The 14,534-nt window shown below is 46.5% G+C and overlaps 1 protein-coding gene across 1 annotated transcript in view; it reads left to right on the forward strand.

The window, feature by feature from the left end:
- SLC27A4 (solute carrier family 27 member 4) overlaps positions 1–13,554 on the forward strand; it is a 33,665-nt gene extending 20,111 nt beyond the window's left edge. The window contains exons 11-14 of the mRNA XM_081896443.1: positions 3,118–3,255; positions 5,735–5,899; positions 7,455–7,601; positions 10,540–13,554. Of these exons, the coding sequence (XP_081752569.1) occupies positions 3,118–3,255; positions 5,735–5,899; positions 7,455–7,601; positions 10,540–10,697 (608 nt within the window). The 3' untranslated portion in view covers positions 10,698–13,554. The remainder of the gene's footprint in view (positions 1–3,117; positions 3,256–5,734; positions 5,900–7,454; positions 7,602–10,539) is intronic.
- Positions 13,555–14,534: the final 980 nt, after the last annotated feature.

The following is a 14,534-nucleotide window of genomic DNA, read 5'->3' on the forward strand; positions in this document are numbered from 1 at the left end:
GTCTTATACACGGATAGTGCATGGGGGACGATGACGGGTGATTGGTTGCATCTGCGAGCAGGAGCTTGTCAGCAGCGATTTTGTTGGTGATTGGTGGCTGTGTCAAGTGCTGCTTTGGATTGGCTGCTGCGGAAATTGGGTGGGAGATCAGTTGCTGCGACAAGGATTGTTTAAGATTGGCTGCCGCTTCGGCAAGCGGGCGTGCAATTGCTGCCTGCTGTTTGTGAGAGGGCAGGTGCCTGTTGGCTTCGGTGACGCGAGTGATTGTCAGTGTTTGTAATTCGTGCAATTCCCCCCCCCCCACAAAAAGCTCAACAATTTTGGGCAATCCCCCCATTTTCTTAAATTTGTGTCCCCCAAAATAGGGAGCATCTTATACACAGGGGCGTGTTATACACAGGAAAATACAATACAGTCATACCTCATGTTACGTTTGCTTCATGTTACGTTCCTTCAGGTTACATTCTGCAGCGACCTGGAAGTACCGGAAAGGGTTACTTCCGGGTTTCGCCACTTGCACATGCGCAGACGCACAAAATGACATCACGCGCATGCGCAGATACAGCGCTTCTGGTTGTGCTCTCTTCATGTTGCGAACGGGCCTCCGGAACGGATCCGTTCGCAACCAGAGGTATCACTGTATATAGACATACAATTTAGTCTGAAGTTTGTCGCTGTGGGTGAAACCACAGAGCCTAGGACTTGCCGATCAGAAGGTTGGCGGTTCAAATCCCCGCGACGGGGTGAGCTCCCGTTGCTCGGTCCCTGCTCCTGCTAACCTAGCAGTTCGAAAGCACGTCAAAGTGCAAGTAGATAAATAGGTACCGCTCTGGTGGGAAGGTAAATGGCATTTCCGTGCGCTGCTTTGGTTCGCTAGAAGCGGCTTAGTCATGCAGGCCACATGACCCAGAAGCTGTACACCGACTCCCTTGGCCAATAAAGCAAGATGAGCGCCGCAACCCCAGAGTCGGCCATGACTGGACCTAATGGTCAGGGGTCCCTTTACCTTTACCTTTGTCCACTTTTACACTAGAGGGCACTCTAGCACCACACAGGAAGAGGGAAACCTGTTTTTCCCCTGCCACATTAGCTCTTGAGTGCCTTGTGGTTAGCCAGGCACTGATAAACTTTATAAATGAAGATCCTACAATCTAGGCACTAGATTCTTTCTGGGGAACAATGACTGATTATCAGCAAAGTACTTTTATCCTTATGCAGCTGAAACTTTAACAGCTTTAAGGCTGTTTTAATCCGTCATGATTTTATGTCTTAATTCTGAGTGAACATACAGAGGATTTTGCTGTTAGTTGAGTCATCTACTCATCAACTGATCTAATTCAAAGCTTGGAAATCCTTTTAAAGAAAGATGTTTCCAGCACTTCTGATGACTGTGTGTTTGTGTTTGTGTATGAACACACATGCCCAGTACAGATCTTTGTAGCTCTAATCGAAATAATGTTCTGTAGCCAGATAGGTTGTCCCTCTCTTCCCAGCTCCCAATGTGGTGATGTAATCATTTTAATTTGTACCAAAGTATGAGGGAAAGGATCAAATACAACCTCTTCCCCTTTCATAGAATCATAGAATTGTAGAGTTGGAAGGGAGAACAAGGGTCATCTAGTCCAACCCCCCACCATGCAGTAATCTTTTTGCCCAATCTTAACCCTGAGATTAAGAGTCTCATGCTTTACTCACTGAGCTATGCCATGGTCTTTTATTTTTGCTGCATTTCCAGTTATGATTGCCTCCCTAATGCAATTTAGGGGTGGGGGGAGAGAAAATAAATGGATATTAAAGCAGCACTATACTAACTTGTAAAGGGAGAGGTTAAACTGATAAGAGTTGAAACAAAAAAATTCCTTCCAGTAGCACCTTAAAGACCAACTAAGTTAGTTCTTGGTATGAGCTTTCGTTTTTGGTATCTGAAGAAGTGTGCATGCACACGAAAGCTCATACCAAGAACTAACTTAGTTGGTCTTTAAGGTGCTACTGGAAGGAATTTTTTTGTTTTGACTATGGCAGACCAACACGGCTACCTATCTGTAACTGATAAGAGTTGATTCCTAGAGAGAGGAAGCAGACCATAGAGAAGGAAATGGCTAGAGTAATCTGCATAAGTCAGGGGTCCCCAAACTAAGGGGCCCGAGGGGCTCGTTCATCTGGCCCACGGTGACCCCCGCCTCCCACTGCCACCGCCTGCTCTTACCAGCACTGCACTGTGCAGCTGCCCACTTCCAGGTCGGAGGAGCACCGGAAATAGCTGGTGCGCATGCGCAAGCTTTATTTCTGGTGCACATCCGGGTTGGAGGAGGCCCAGCACATCCACACAAGCTATTTCCGGTGCTCCTCCAACCTGGAAGTGCGCTGGAAATAGCGTGCGCGCACACGTATGGGCACGCGCTCCCCCGCCCTCCACGCAATTGGCGCTGGAGACACCGGCCCGAGGCGCGGTAAGTTTGCTGACCCCTGGCATGTCATAGCCAGCCCCAAAATCCACTGAACAGCAGAGCAATGGGTCATCTGTACCTGGGGAAATTGCAGTTCATCAAGTTAAAAATTAAAAGTGGGATTTTCTGAGCTGTGTGAAGACAGAAGTTGTTCAGGGAAAATATGAGATGGGGATATTGTGCTCAGAGAGTTTTGCCAAGTGATGTTAATCCTTCATGCATGAAAACTTCTGTTAATCTTTAAGGTGAAACAAGACACTTAGTTGTCCTTATTATAAATGGAAGGAAAGTCTATTTTTTCATGAGCTCACTACCAGTAGGGATCTGGGCAGTGCATGGATGTATGACTGCCTGGGATCTATGGGATCCAGAATGGAGGAAATGTGGGATATGAGAGCTTATTTTGCCTACACTTGCAGCTTAATCATTTGTCCCTGTCATCTTGATCCAATGCTTTGGAGTGCAGCTGGAAGATACTGTGGAGCAAAATGAAGGCCAAGTGTCAGGAGGCTCCTGGTCTGTAGGTCCAGGTGGAGAGCAATTCTCCTTTTAACTCAGGGAACACATGTGCCCTTTCCCATGACATTGCTGCTCTGCCAAATGCCTCTTCTGCCTCCTTTTGCATTGCTATTATGGGGTGGCCATGTAAGGTGTCCTTCTCTGCCCACAGGAGAGCCAGGCCAGCTGGTTGGGCGCATTGTCCAGAGCGATCCTTTGCAGCGCTTTGATGGCTACTTGAACAATGAGGCCAACAATAAGAAGGTTGCCCGTGATGTCTTCACCAAAGGCGACTGTGCCTATCTCACAGGTGAGGCCCTCCTTCTCCTATATGTATCCTGCTGCCTCTGTGCAAAGCTGCCTTCTTCCAGGTAGCAAGACCATTTGCCTGCCTAATACCAAACAATCTGCCTGCACTTACTGGCAGTGACTTCCCAGTGATTCAGGCAAGGGTCTCTTGCAGCCCTGCCTGGAGGTGCCAATTGAATCTGGGACCTTCTGCATGCAAAGCAGATGATCTGCCACCAAGCCACATTCTTTTCTACATGGTGCTTAGGGAACAACTTGCACCTTAACATCAGCAAGACAAAGGAGATGGTGTTGGACTTTGGGAGGAAGAGAGGAGAACTGTACATCGGGGAGGGCTGTGTGGAGAGAGTCTCTTGCTTTAAATTCCTAGGAGTTTATCTCAGTGAAGACCTTACTTGGAAAATCAATACAACCCTGGTGGTTAAGAAAGCCCAACAGAGACTCCATCTCCTCAGAGTATTGCGGAACAACGATGTCAATCAACATTTGATGATCTCATTCTACTGGTCAACAATAGAAAGTGTCCTTTCATACTGCATCACGGTGTGGCATGCTGGTTTGACATCAACTGATAGGAAGTGCCTACAGAGGGTGGGGAATACAGCACAAGATATTATGGGCTATCCCGTGAATCCACTGGATGAAACAGCGGAAGAACATTGCCTCAGGAGAGTGAGGACAATTCTCAGGGATGATTCACACCCTGGCCAGCACTTTCTTGATCTCCTGCCCTCAGGCAGAAGATATAGAAACATGATTAGTCGCACCAACAGGGTAAAGAACAGCTTCTATCCATGGGCTGTTAGGCTGCTGCATGTGGGTGTGCCTTAGTAAACGAGGGGAATTAAGACTAAGAGAGCTGAGTAGGGGGTGCTCGTGTAATCTCACTGTATACAAGTTGTACAGGTGACACTAAAGTATTTCAATTATTTCTATTTCAATTTCCCCCAATAGCATTGGAAGCTGCCTTATACTGAATCAGAATATTGGGACATAGTCTTCACCAAGTTGCCATTGGAATCCATTGACTTTCCCGTTCAGTTGGCCATTGGGGACTCCATTAAGCCTTCCTAACTTGGTGCTTTCTATACATTTTATTTCTTTTCAAAATTATTAAAGAAATAAAATGTATGCCCAAGAAATACTGTATTTTTCCGTGTTCAACTTTGGGCAATCTCCCCAAAAAAGCTCAAAGTTGTTCTGTTTGATGTTTAAAATACTGGTTTCTTAATTTGGGTTTAAAAAAAACAGGGGTTGTCTTATATATGGGGGCGTTTTATACACGGAAACATACGGTATCTGGTGAACACCAAGTTGGGGATGAGTGCCCCAGTTTGGCCATCATGGGCCAACTCTTCTTTTTGCCTTCCATGGACAAGAATGGAGGATCAGATTTTGGATTTTGTGAGGGGCCCTGCAACAAAACATTGCAGTGTGAAGAGCTCCTACTCCAATCCATTGTCCCTCTGTCCTGGTTTTGTTTGTTTCCACCACTGATGCGCCATGAAAAACACTCAGTTCTCATTGGACTGTTTTTTGGGGTGGAAGCGTCATCCGTTCATTCCCCCCCCCCAATTTTCTTATTCTGCACACCTCAATGTTCCCGAGAACCTGTTGATACCTTATGAATGGTGTTATTTAGGTTATATAAGCAACAACACTCACCTCTGAATATTGGAAATAGAAAGAGTGTTTTTAAAAATTACCTGGAAGTGAGTTTCTTGTTCCAACAGTTGCATTGGCTACCAGTATGTTTCCAGGCACCATTCAAAGTACTGGTTATGACCTATAAAGTCCTACACAGGTTAGACCCAAGCGATCTGAAAGACTGTATTCACTCATACGAACCTTCCTGCTTCCTTAGATCTTCAAGAGAGGCCCATCTCTCGGTCCTTCCACCCTCACAGGCATGCCTGGTGGGGACATGGGAGAGGGCCTTCTCAGGGGTGACTGCTCCCAGGCTCTGGAACTCCCTCCCTAGAGAAGCCAGACGGGCTCCCTCCTTGCTGTGCTTCTGCCAGCAAGTGAAGACCTTCCTATTCCAACAGCCCTTTGGGAACTGACAGCTTTTGAGGAAAGGGCTGGTGCGATGTCGTTTTTATTGCTATTGTCTGTGTTTCTAAGGCATCTTTTTAATACAATTTTATTCCCATTAGGGTCTACTTACATTTTAACTATTCTCTTTTCTATGTTTTTAGCTTGATCTATTTTATCTGTTTAAGTGTGCCTTGAGTCCTGGACTGGGGGAAAGCCAGGATATAAACAACAACAACTTCTTCTTCTTCTTCTTCTTCCTCCTCCTCCTCCTCCTCCTCCTCCTCCTCCTCCTCCTCCTTGCTAGTTGCAAAGCGACTTACAACCAAATAATAACTGCTGGGTGCTGTAGTGATAAAGGTGTAGGTGGCGAAGGACCACACTTTCATCTTACTGTGAGTTCTTTCTCTCTCTCCCAAACCCCACCCCGCAATGGCTCCCTTTAGGTGATGTTCTGATCATGGACGAGTTGGGCTACATGTTCTTCCGAGACCGCACAGGAGACACTTTCCGCTGGAAGGGCGAGAACGTCTCCACGACGGAGGTGGAGGGGATGCTCAGTCGCATCCTGAACATGACAGATGTCGTGGTCTACGGGGTGGAAGTTCCAGGTAATGGGTGGCAAGCGTTTCTGGGTTCTCCTCCAATGTTGCCCTTCTCTTTTCCTGCAGGGGAGAAAGTTGATTACTATATATACTGGTAGTTCACTGGACTGTTTGAGGTAGCTCAGCAAGAGTTTCTGACTCCAAACTGTTTAAAATAGCACCAAGTAAAAACTCCACATACTGGTCTTGGGGCTGTGAGGATCACAGTCATGTTTGTTTCCAGACCCAGTTATTCAACGTGGTGTTTTGTATATAATCTCTACAGCTCCAAGCCAGGGACAAGGAACACACAGCCCTCCCAGGTGCTGTTGGGCTCTCATCATCTCTGACCAGCATGGCCAATAGTCAAGGATTTGTAGTTTAACAACATCTGGAGAGCCAAAAGAGTTCCATCCCTCTTCTAAATGTTCTGGGCCCAATATATTTCAGGGAATGTCTTCAACCTCATGAATTTCATGGGAATGTATTCAACCTACCCCTGGCAAGTGGTAAAATAATTTGTGGATGAATCAAAATCCTGCAGTCACTTGTCAACTAGAAGATTTCATTCTGTGATATTTTGGCATGATGGAACAACATGGCTTAGGAAAAGGGGGAATGGCGGTGCGGTCGTTGCTCAAGTAGAGGTCTTTGGTCCCTGCTTTTAAATTTATTTGGTTTATTTGGAGGTGCTGGTGCAAACCTTTAAAGCCCTTCCTAGCCTATGAGCAGACTACCTCAGGGATCACCTCTTCTCCATTTGCTCTGGCTTATAGATCGGCTTCTGCTCTACATCCCATCACCATTTGCAACACAATGGGCAGCTTTGAGAGATGGAGCCTTTTCGCTGGTGGTGCTATAGTTCAGCCCTTATGGTCCCTAGCCTAAAAAGGTCCTGATAGTCACTATGGACACACCCACACCATACATTTATTTCACCCAGGTCAAAGACTCAGCTTGGCATCCCCAAATGTGCATTTGTAAACACACACACACACACACACACACACACACACACACACACACACAGGCTTGGAGGCCCAGTGGTGCCCCTCTGGAAGCTTCACCCAGGGCAAAAGCCCTGACTAGACCCCACCCCAACCCCATAGCTGCAAAAAAGCATCCTGGGAACTCCTGAATGATGTTAGGCAACCCCTATTCCCCTCTGTGGGGAATTTCTAGAGTGCTGTTACCATTGATCCCTCTTCCCAGGGTGCTCTGGGAACTGTTCCCTCACTGCGAGAAGCAAAGCTACATTGAACCAGGCAGAGGGCCTTTTCGGTGGTGGCACCCGCCCTGTGGAATGCCCTTCCACTAGATGCCAAAGAGAACAACTGCCAGACTTTTAGAAGACATCTGAAGGCAGCCCTCTTTAGGGAAGCTTTTAATGTTTAATAGACTATTGTATTTTAATATTCTGTTGGAAGCTGCCCAGAGTGGCTGGGGAAGCCCAGCCAGATATGCAGGGTATAAATTATTATTATTATTATTATTATTATTATTATTATTATTATTATTATTATTATTAACAACTCTATGAGAATAGCTCTAGAAACCTCAGAGTGTGTTTTTTGTGTTCTAGGAACTGAAGGGAAGGCTGGGATGGCAGCAGTTGTGGATCCAGACCATTCCTGTGACTTGGAGAGCTTTGCAGAGGAAATGAAGAAGGCGCTGCCTGCTTATTCCCGACCTGTTTTCCTGCGTCTGCTTTCGGAAGTGCACAAGACAAGTGAGTCTCCTTGACAGAGATACAGAAGAAGCTTTAATCCGATTGTGAAACATGGAGTTTTTCTTGGAATGTTTTTCAGAAGCCACATCAGTGTAAAATCAGTCTGTAAACAAATTGCACCTACAGAAAAGGAGACTCTTGTCTGCTCCACATGTGAGCTGTTAATACTTTTCTGGAATGTAGTTCAGCACAAATGCATTTATTTAATACAATTTCTAACAAATAAGCCACAATATGGCTTGTGTCAGCTGAACCTGGGTCATGGTTTGAAGGAAGAAAATTGAACCTAGCAGTTCAAAAGCACGTCAGTGTGCAAGTAGATAAATAGGTACCGCTCCGGCGGGAAGGCAAACGGCATTTCCGTGCGCTGCTCTGGTTTGCCAGAAGCGGCTTTGTCATGCTGGCCACATGACCTGGAAGCTGTACGCCGGCTCCCTCGGCCAGTAAAGCGAGATGAGCACCGCAACCCCAGAGTCGGCCACGACTGGACCTAATGATCAGGGCCCCCTTTATCTTTACTTTAAGAACATAAGAAGATTCTGCTGGGTCAGAACAAAGGTCCATGCAGTCCAGCATCCTGTTCTCACAGTGGCCACCCAAATGCCTGTGGGAAACCTGCAAGAAGGATCCGACCACAAGACCCCTTCCCCAACCCATAGCTTCCTCCATGTGCTGCATATTATATAGTTTCTCCATGCCTTTGCTTCTGAAAAGAAAACCTCCACCATCCTTTCCACTGATGTTCTCAGTCAAATCCTATTTGCGTCTTGTTTACACTGTGTTTTAAAATAATCTATAAACATGTTCCAATCCTCGTTAAAGTCAGTCTCTTTTTTATGGCTAATTTTACAAGTCAAACTAGCCAATTCAACATATTCTGTCCATTTCAACTGCCATTCTTCTTTGGTAAGATACTGCTTCTTCACAACATATTTGTGTATATAATACAGTGGTGCCCCGCAAGACGAACGCCTCGCAAGACGAAAAACCCGCTAGACGAAAGGGTTTTCCGTTTTGGAGGCGCTTCGTAAAACGAATTCCCCTATGGGGTTGCTTCGCAAGATGAAAAAAATCTTGCATCCCCCCGCGGTTCCCCCCACTTTTTTCGCCCTTTTCTTAAGCCGCTAAGCCGCTTATCAGCTGTTCCGCTGATAAGCCGCTTAACAGCTGATCGCTGGAAGCCGCTTGACAGCTGTAGCGCTAATCCGCTAAGCTGTCAATGGGCTTGCTTCGCTAGACGAAAAAACCGCTAGACGAAGAGAATCGCGGAACGGATTCTTTTCGTCTTGCGAGGCACCACTGTATTCACGCGGCCGTTGTTGCATAAAGAAATAGATTTACCTGTTTTGGGGGGGATAACTGTTCCCATTACCCCTAATAAAAAGGCCTCTGGTCTTTTGGGGAGAGTTATCTTAAATATCTTTTTTATCTCATTATAGATCATCTCCCAAAAGTCTTTAGCCACTTTACAAACCCACCACATGTGATAAAATGAACATTCTGCTTCTTTACATTTCCAGCAGATGTTTGGTGCAAATTTATACATCTTTGCCAACTTACTTGGTATCATTTTCATAAACATTTCCCTCAAAGTGTAACACACTGTGGATTTCAGCCCAGATTTCCACAACTTTCCCTATAGTTCTGATTCTATATTACACCCCATATCCTCAGCCGAATGGATCATGGCAGATTTAACCATTTCGTCTTTGGCTTCCCATTCTAACAATATCTTATCCATCCTCAAAATCAGTTTTTCTCTATTGCATCACAGAACAACTAATAAAGCGAAAGGATATGTGGACAGTCTGGTATAAATCCACCACTAATACACTTGTACAGTGGTACATCAGGTTAAGAATTTAATTCATTCTGGAGGTCTGTTCTTAACCTGAAACTGTTCTTAACCTGAGGTACCACTTTAGCTAATGGGGCCTCCCACTGCCGTCACGTGATTTCCGCTCTCATCCTGAGGTAAAGTTCTTAACCCAAGGTACTATTTCTGGGTTAGTAGAATCTGTAATCGGATCGTCTGTAATCCAAGGTACCACTGTATTGCATCAGTGACATTCTGCAGAATAACACACATTCCCCCCCCCCCAGCACCAGTCTGGAGGGTTACGGAATGTCCTCCAAAACTTCACACCTGCTCTCCACACACCTACACCCATCACCTGCTGCTAGAGGTAGCTGTTTCAGTAGGGCTGGTCCTGATGTCAGATAATAATAATAATAATAATAATAATAATAATAATAAATTTTATTTATACCCCACCCTCCCCAGCCAGAGCCAGGCTCAGAGCAGCTAACACCAGTAAAATTACAGTAAAAACATAATAGGGGGGGGGGGGGAACCAATTTAAAATACAGGTTAAAATGCAATTTAAAAATGCAGCCTCATTTTAAAAGTAGCCCATAGATCAAAACCATAAGGGGAGGGAAGACATAAGGGTCAGACTGAGTCCAAACCAAAGGCCAGGCAGAACAGCTCTGTCTTGCAGACCCTGCGGAAAGATGTCAAGTCCCGCAGGGCCCTGGTCTCTTGTGGCAGAGCATTCCACCAAGTCGGGGCCAGTGCTGAAAAGGCCCTGGCCCTAGTTGAGACCAATCTAACCACCTTGACCCTTGGAACCTCCAAAATGCTCTGTAACTGGTGAACATATAGCATGGCAGCAAGTGTACTGCTCCTGGCTCAGTGGCAGAACATTTGCATCCCTGCCAGAAGCCCCAGAAAGCCACTGCGAATCAGTGTGGACAATACATGAGCTGGTTCAGTAAAAGGCAGTTTCCTTCCTGCGCCCCTAGGCATACATTTAATTACCGTACTTTTCGCTTTCCCTTTACAATGAAGAGCTGAGGAGAAAACACAAGGACAACATCCCTTAATGCTTTTTATTTTTCTTCTTCTTCTTCTTCCTGCCTCCCTTCCTCTACTCAGGTACCTTCAAGTTCCAGAAAATGGACCTGCGTAAGGAGGGATATGATCCCAATGTGGTGAAGGACAAGCTTTATTTCCTTGAGCCCCGGCAGTGCCGCTACCTCCCGTTGAACGAGGACATCTTTAAGAGAATCCAGTCAGGACAAATGAAGCTGTGAAACAGCCCCTGATCTTCTCCGTGACTTCTGCCCCTCTGTCTAGGGTAGGGTGGTGGGGCTGGAGTTTGCATAGGAAAGGAAAAGCCAGTGATGGTTAGAGATTTAACAAAATGGCGGCGGGGGGAGGGGGGAGGCACAGCGAGTTGTTTTTTTTGGTTTCGTTTATGATTTGACCTGTTTCTGTAGAAGACGATGGCCAATGGCAGCCTCCCCCAACCTGGTGCCCTCCAGGAGTTTCGGACTATAACTCCCATCGTGAGGGATGCTTGCCATATGGTTTGCAGGGGGACAGCTGGGGGCGGGGGGGGGAGCAGGTTGATGCATACCAAAGCATAGAAGCACTATGGCTTTATTTTCTACTTGGTTGGAACAGTGGCCATGCTGTTTCCTGTTCCTCTGGGTTGAGCATGCTAGGTCAGTGTGTCAGTTTCAAAGGCTCTGCCCTCCCGTTCCCTAGGCCCCATCCACCGCTCTACATTTAAAACAATACCACACCATTTTGAAGAGCCATGATTCCCACCCTCCACAAATAATTCTAGGAACTAAAGTTTGTTTAAGGTGCTGAGGTGTTTTGCTCTGTGATGGGGTGGGCCTCCTAACAACTTTCGGGACCCTTAGCAAACTACATCTCCCAGGATTCTTGGGAGGGGAAGCCATGACAGATAAAAGTGGAACGGTACTGTTTTAAATCTATAGTGTGGACGAGGCCCTGATCTCCCTTTGCCCCTTTTCTGTGTTTCCCCATAGGACCCACAAGGGCTGCACTGCTTCATTACGCCTCTAGGTGGTGCCATTGTGCTTCCTTTCTCTGGGGTCCACCTTTGATCCTTCTCCCTTGCCATGGTTGTGATTATAACTTTTTATGAGGAGAGATTGTCTTTCTCGACTGCACTGTCCCTAGTTTGCGGAGTGGGCAGGAAGGGCACAGTGACTCAACTTATTCCAGGGATATGGGTGGTGTGTTTGGTTTGGTTTTACTTTCACAAATGGATGTTTATTTGTATGTGCGGGTTTTCATATTATTATTATTATTTTGCAATTTATTGCAAGTTCCATTTTTGTTTTTAAAGAAACAGGAAAGGGTTAACGGCAAGCTTGCAATTCTGCCTACAGTGCAAGCTGGTTGGCTTTTCATTCTCTCCCCCCCCCTTTTTTTTTGTACAGTAGTCTGGCCAACAGCATCTCATTCTGTGTCTCATGTATGAACACAGACGTCTTCATTCCGCTTCTCCTACAGGGGTGGGGGAGCTTTAAAAGGGTCAGAGGCAAAAATTCTCCTTTGGTCAGTTCCTTCATCTGTTTGCTCAGCAGTTGTGTCTCAGTGTGAATCCCACCTGTTCCTTAAGTTTTGCTAGGCGGCCTTTCCACCTCCTGCATTTTCAGAAAGGGGTGTGTGTGTGTGTGTGTGCGCTCGCTTGCGCTTCAAATTGCTCTTAAGTGATTTCCACGAACAAAGATAGAGGGGCATGTTGGTTGCTTGGCTTCCTCAAACCCACCACTGACAATGGCACAGTGTACTGTCAGGATGGCACTAGGGTGCATGTGCAAATAAGACCCCATGAATGCATCCCTGTTCCAGAGGAGCAGGTGCATGGCACTTGTGGGTTGTTCAATTTATATGCATGGGGACAAGGGGGCCTGGTGCCAGCTGCCCAAGGCAGTCCAGAAGGCTCAAGGCCACCACAGGTTCCATTTAATTCCTTGCGTCACCAGGGTGGAGCCTTGCCTGAGATGAAGTCCTGTTTGGGTGTGAGCCAGGTGATCCCATTCATGCTATGATTCTGTCTCTCTACTTAGCCATAGAACTGAATGGCAGGACCCTTGCTGGGGAAAAGGGAGCCCAGCCTCATCTCACTAGCGCCTATCGGAAGTGTCAGTCCAAACGATTGACGAGTGCTTCAGTTCTTCTGCTATGTGCAATGTTTGCACACGTGCTGTGAGTTACTGCACACCTGTTTGGGAGAGGCCACAGCCCAGCTGTAGAGCATGTGCTTTTGCATATAGAGACAAAGGTTGCTGCTTCAGTCTGTGGCAGGGCTGGGGAGAATCTCTGCCTGAGACCGTGGAGGATTTTGCTGGCCACACTGGACTTGGATGGAGCAATGCTTTGACTTCACACAAGACAGCTCCTTATCTCTTAGTACTTTGCACAAGGGTGTGCATTGGTGCCATCCAGCATAGCTGTCAACTTTCAGATTTGAAAATAAGGGACCAGCAGCCTCTACGGGATATCTAACAATCCAGAATAGCAGCGGGAAACGGCGCTGGAATAAGGGAATTTCCCACAAAAAAAGGGACGGTTGACAGCTATGGCCATCCAGGCAGGACTCTGGGGAAGGGATCTAAGGACCCCCTCAGCAGGGCTGGCTTACCATATTTTGAAGTAAGTTCCTCCAGTCTAAAATGACCTAAATGTAGAAGGATGGGAGAATAATCTCAGCGTTTGTAGCAACCCGGGAGTTCAGAGGTCCTTTGCTCTCTTGCCGCAGGCTGCTTTTGGGACTTCAGCCAGCCATTTGCCAGTTTTAATGCCAAAGTCCTTGCCCAGAAATATTTTAGGTAAAAAAAAAACACCTCTGTTGTTTGTGAGTAGGGTAATTGTCTTGGGAGTTGTAAATCAGAAAGGGGAGGGCTGTGACCAAAGGCATGCAGAAGGTATGCAACCCCGGCCATTGCCAGGTAGAGCTGGGAGAGACTCCTGTCCAAAAACCCAGAGGGCCACTGCCAGTCAGTGTCACCAATACTGAGCTATATGGACCAATTGTCCGGCTCTGTATAAGGCAGCTTCTTGTGTTCCCACTGCCATCAGTCCAGGGTGGTATCCAAGTGGGTTCTACTCAGAGTAGTCCAATGGAAATTAATGAACGTGAGTTTGTCATGTCCATGAATTTCAGCAGGACTGCTTTCACTAGCACCAATATATTGTAAGATGCACCCTCTTCCCCAAAATAATGTTTAGCAGGTTGAAGTTGGAACAGTTTGCTTTGAACTGCATGGTTTCTCCACAAGGGCAGAAATCCAGTTTCTCTTGAGACACCAGCGTCACTTCCAGCCAGGTGACCTGTTCATTCAGCACTCAATCTGATCTGTTTACAGAAAATCTGCACAAAAATGAGAGTGACTTTTTCCGATAGGCTTGGGCTGCACTTCTTTTCAGTGCATTTCCCTTTCAATTTCCTTATTGCAAAAGTTAGGGCAGGGGGTTAGGAGCGGACAGCAGGTTTGTTGCGCAAGGGCATGAATGAAATTTTAATTTGCCGCCTGAATTTGCCCGCATTTGTTTGGCTCCCCCCTTAGGAATAGCAACAGCCTGGGAAGCATTGGTGGTTATTGAGGCAGACTAAACCTTGTCTGCTGGTCCTACAAAATAGGAACCGGCATAGAGGGGCAGTGCTTGAATTACTGGACTAGTGAACACCTATGTCAGAAGAACTTTAGGTGAGTCAAAAGCAGTGTAACTGCACCAGCTGAAGATATTTGGGAGCTCCAGTAATGATGTTGCCCTTCTATGCTTTGTACTCATGAGAGGTAGACTTTGCTGCAGTTGCTTTGAGGGCTCTTTCGTGCCTCTAGATTCCTCTGTCTCTGTCTCTGTCTCTGTCTCTGTCTCTGTCTCTCTCTCTCTCTCTCTCTCTCTCTCTCTCTCTCTCTCTCTCTCCGTGTGTGTGTGTGTGATTTGGATTGGGAAGCAAATCATAGGCCTGCCTTCTGGATCTCCCCTGGTGTCAGGGCTTGACCTGCGATTTCAGGGTTTTAGCCTCCTTTATAGGGTCTTCACATGGGTGAAAGAAAAAAAATCAAGATGAGAAGGGCAGAAGAGCAAAGAGTAAGGTTACC

Source organism: Podarcis melisellensis (genome assembly GCF_964234715.1).
Source record: "Podarcis melisellensis genome assembly, chromosome: Z".
Lineage (NCBI taxonomy): Eukaryota > Metazoa > Chordata > Lepidosauria > Squamata > Lacertidae > Podarcis > Podarcis melisellensis.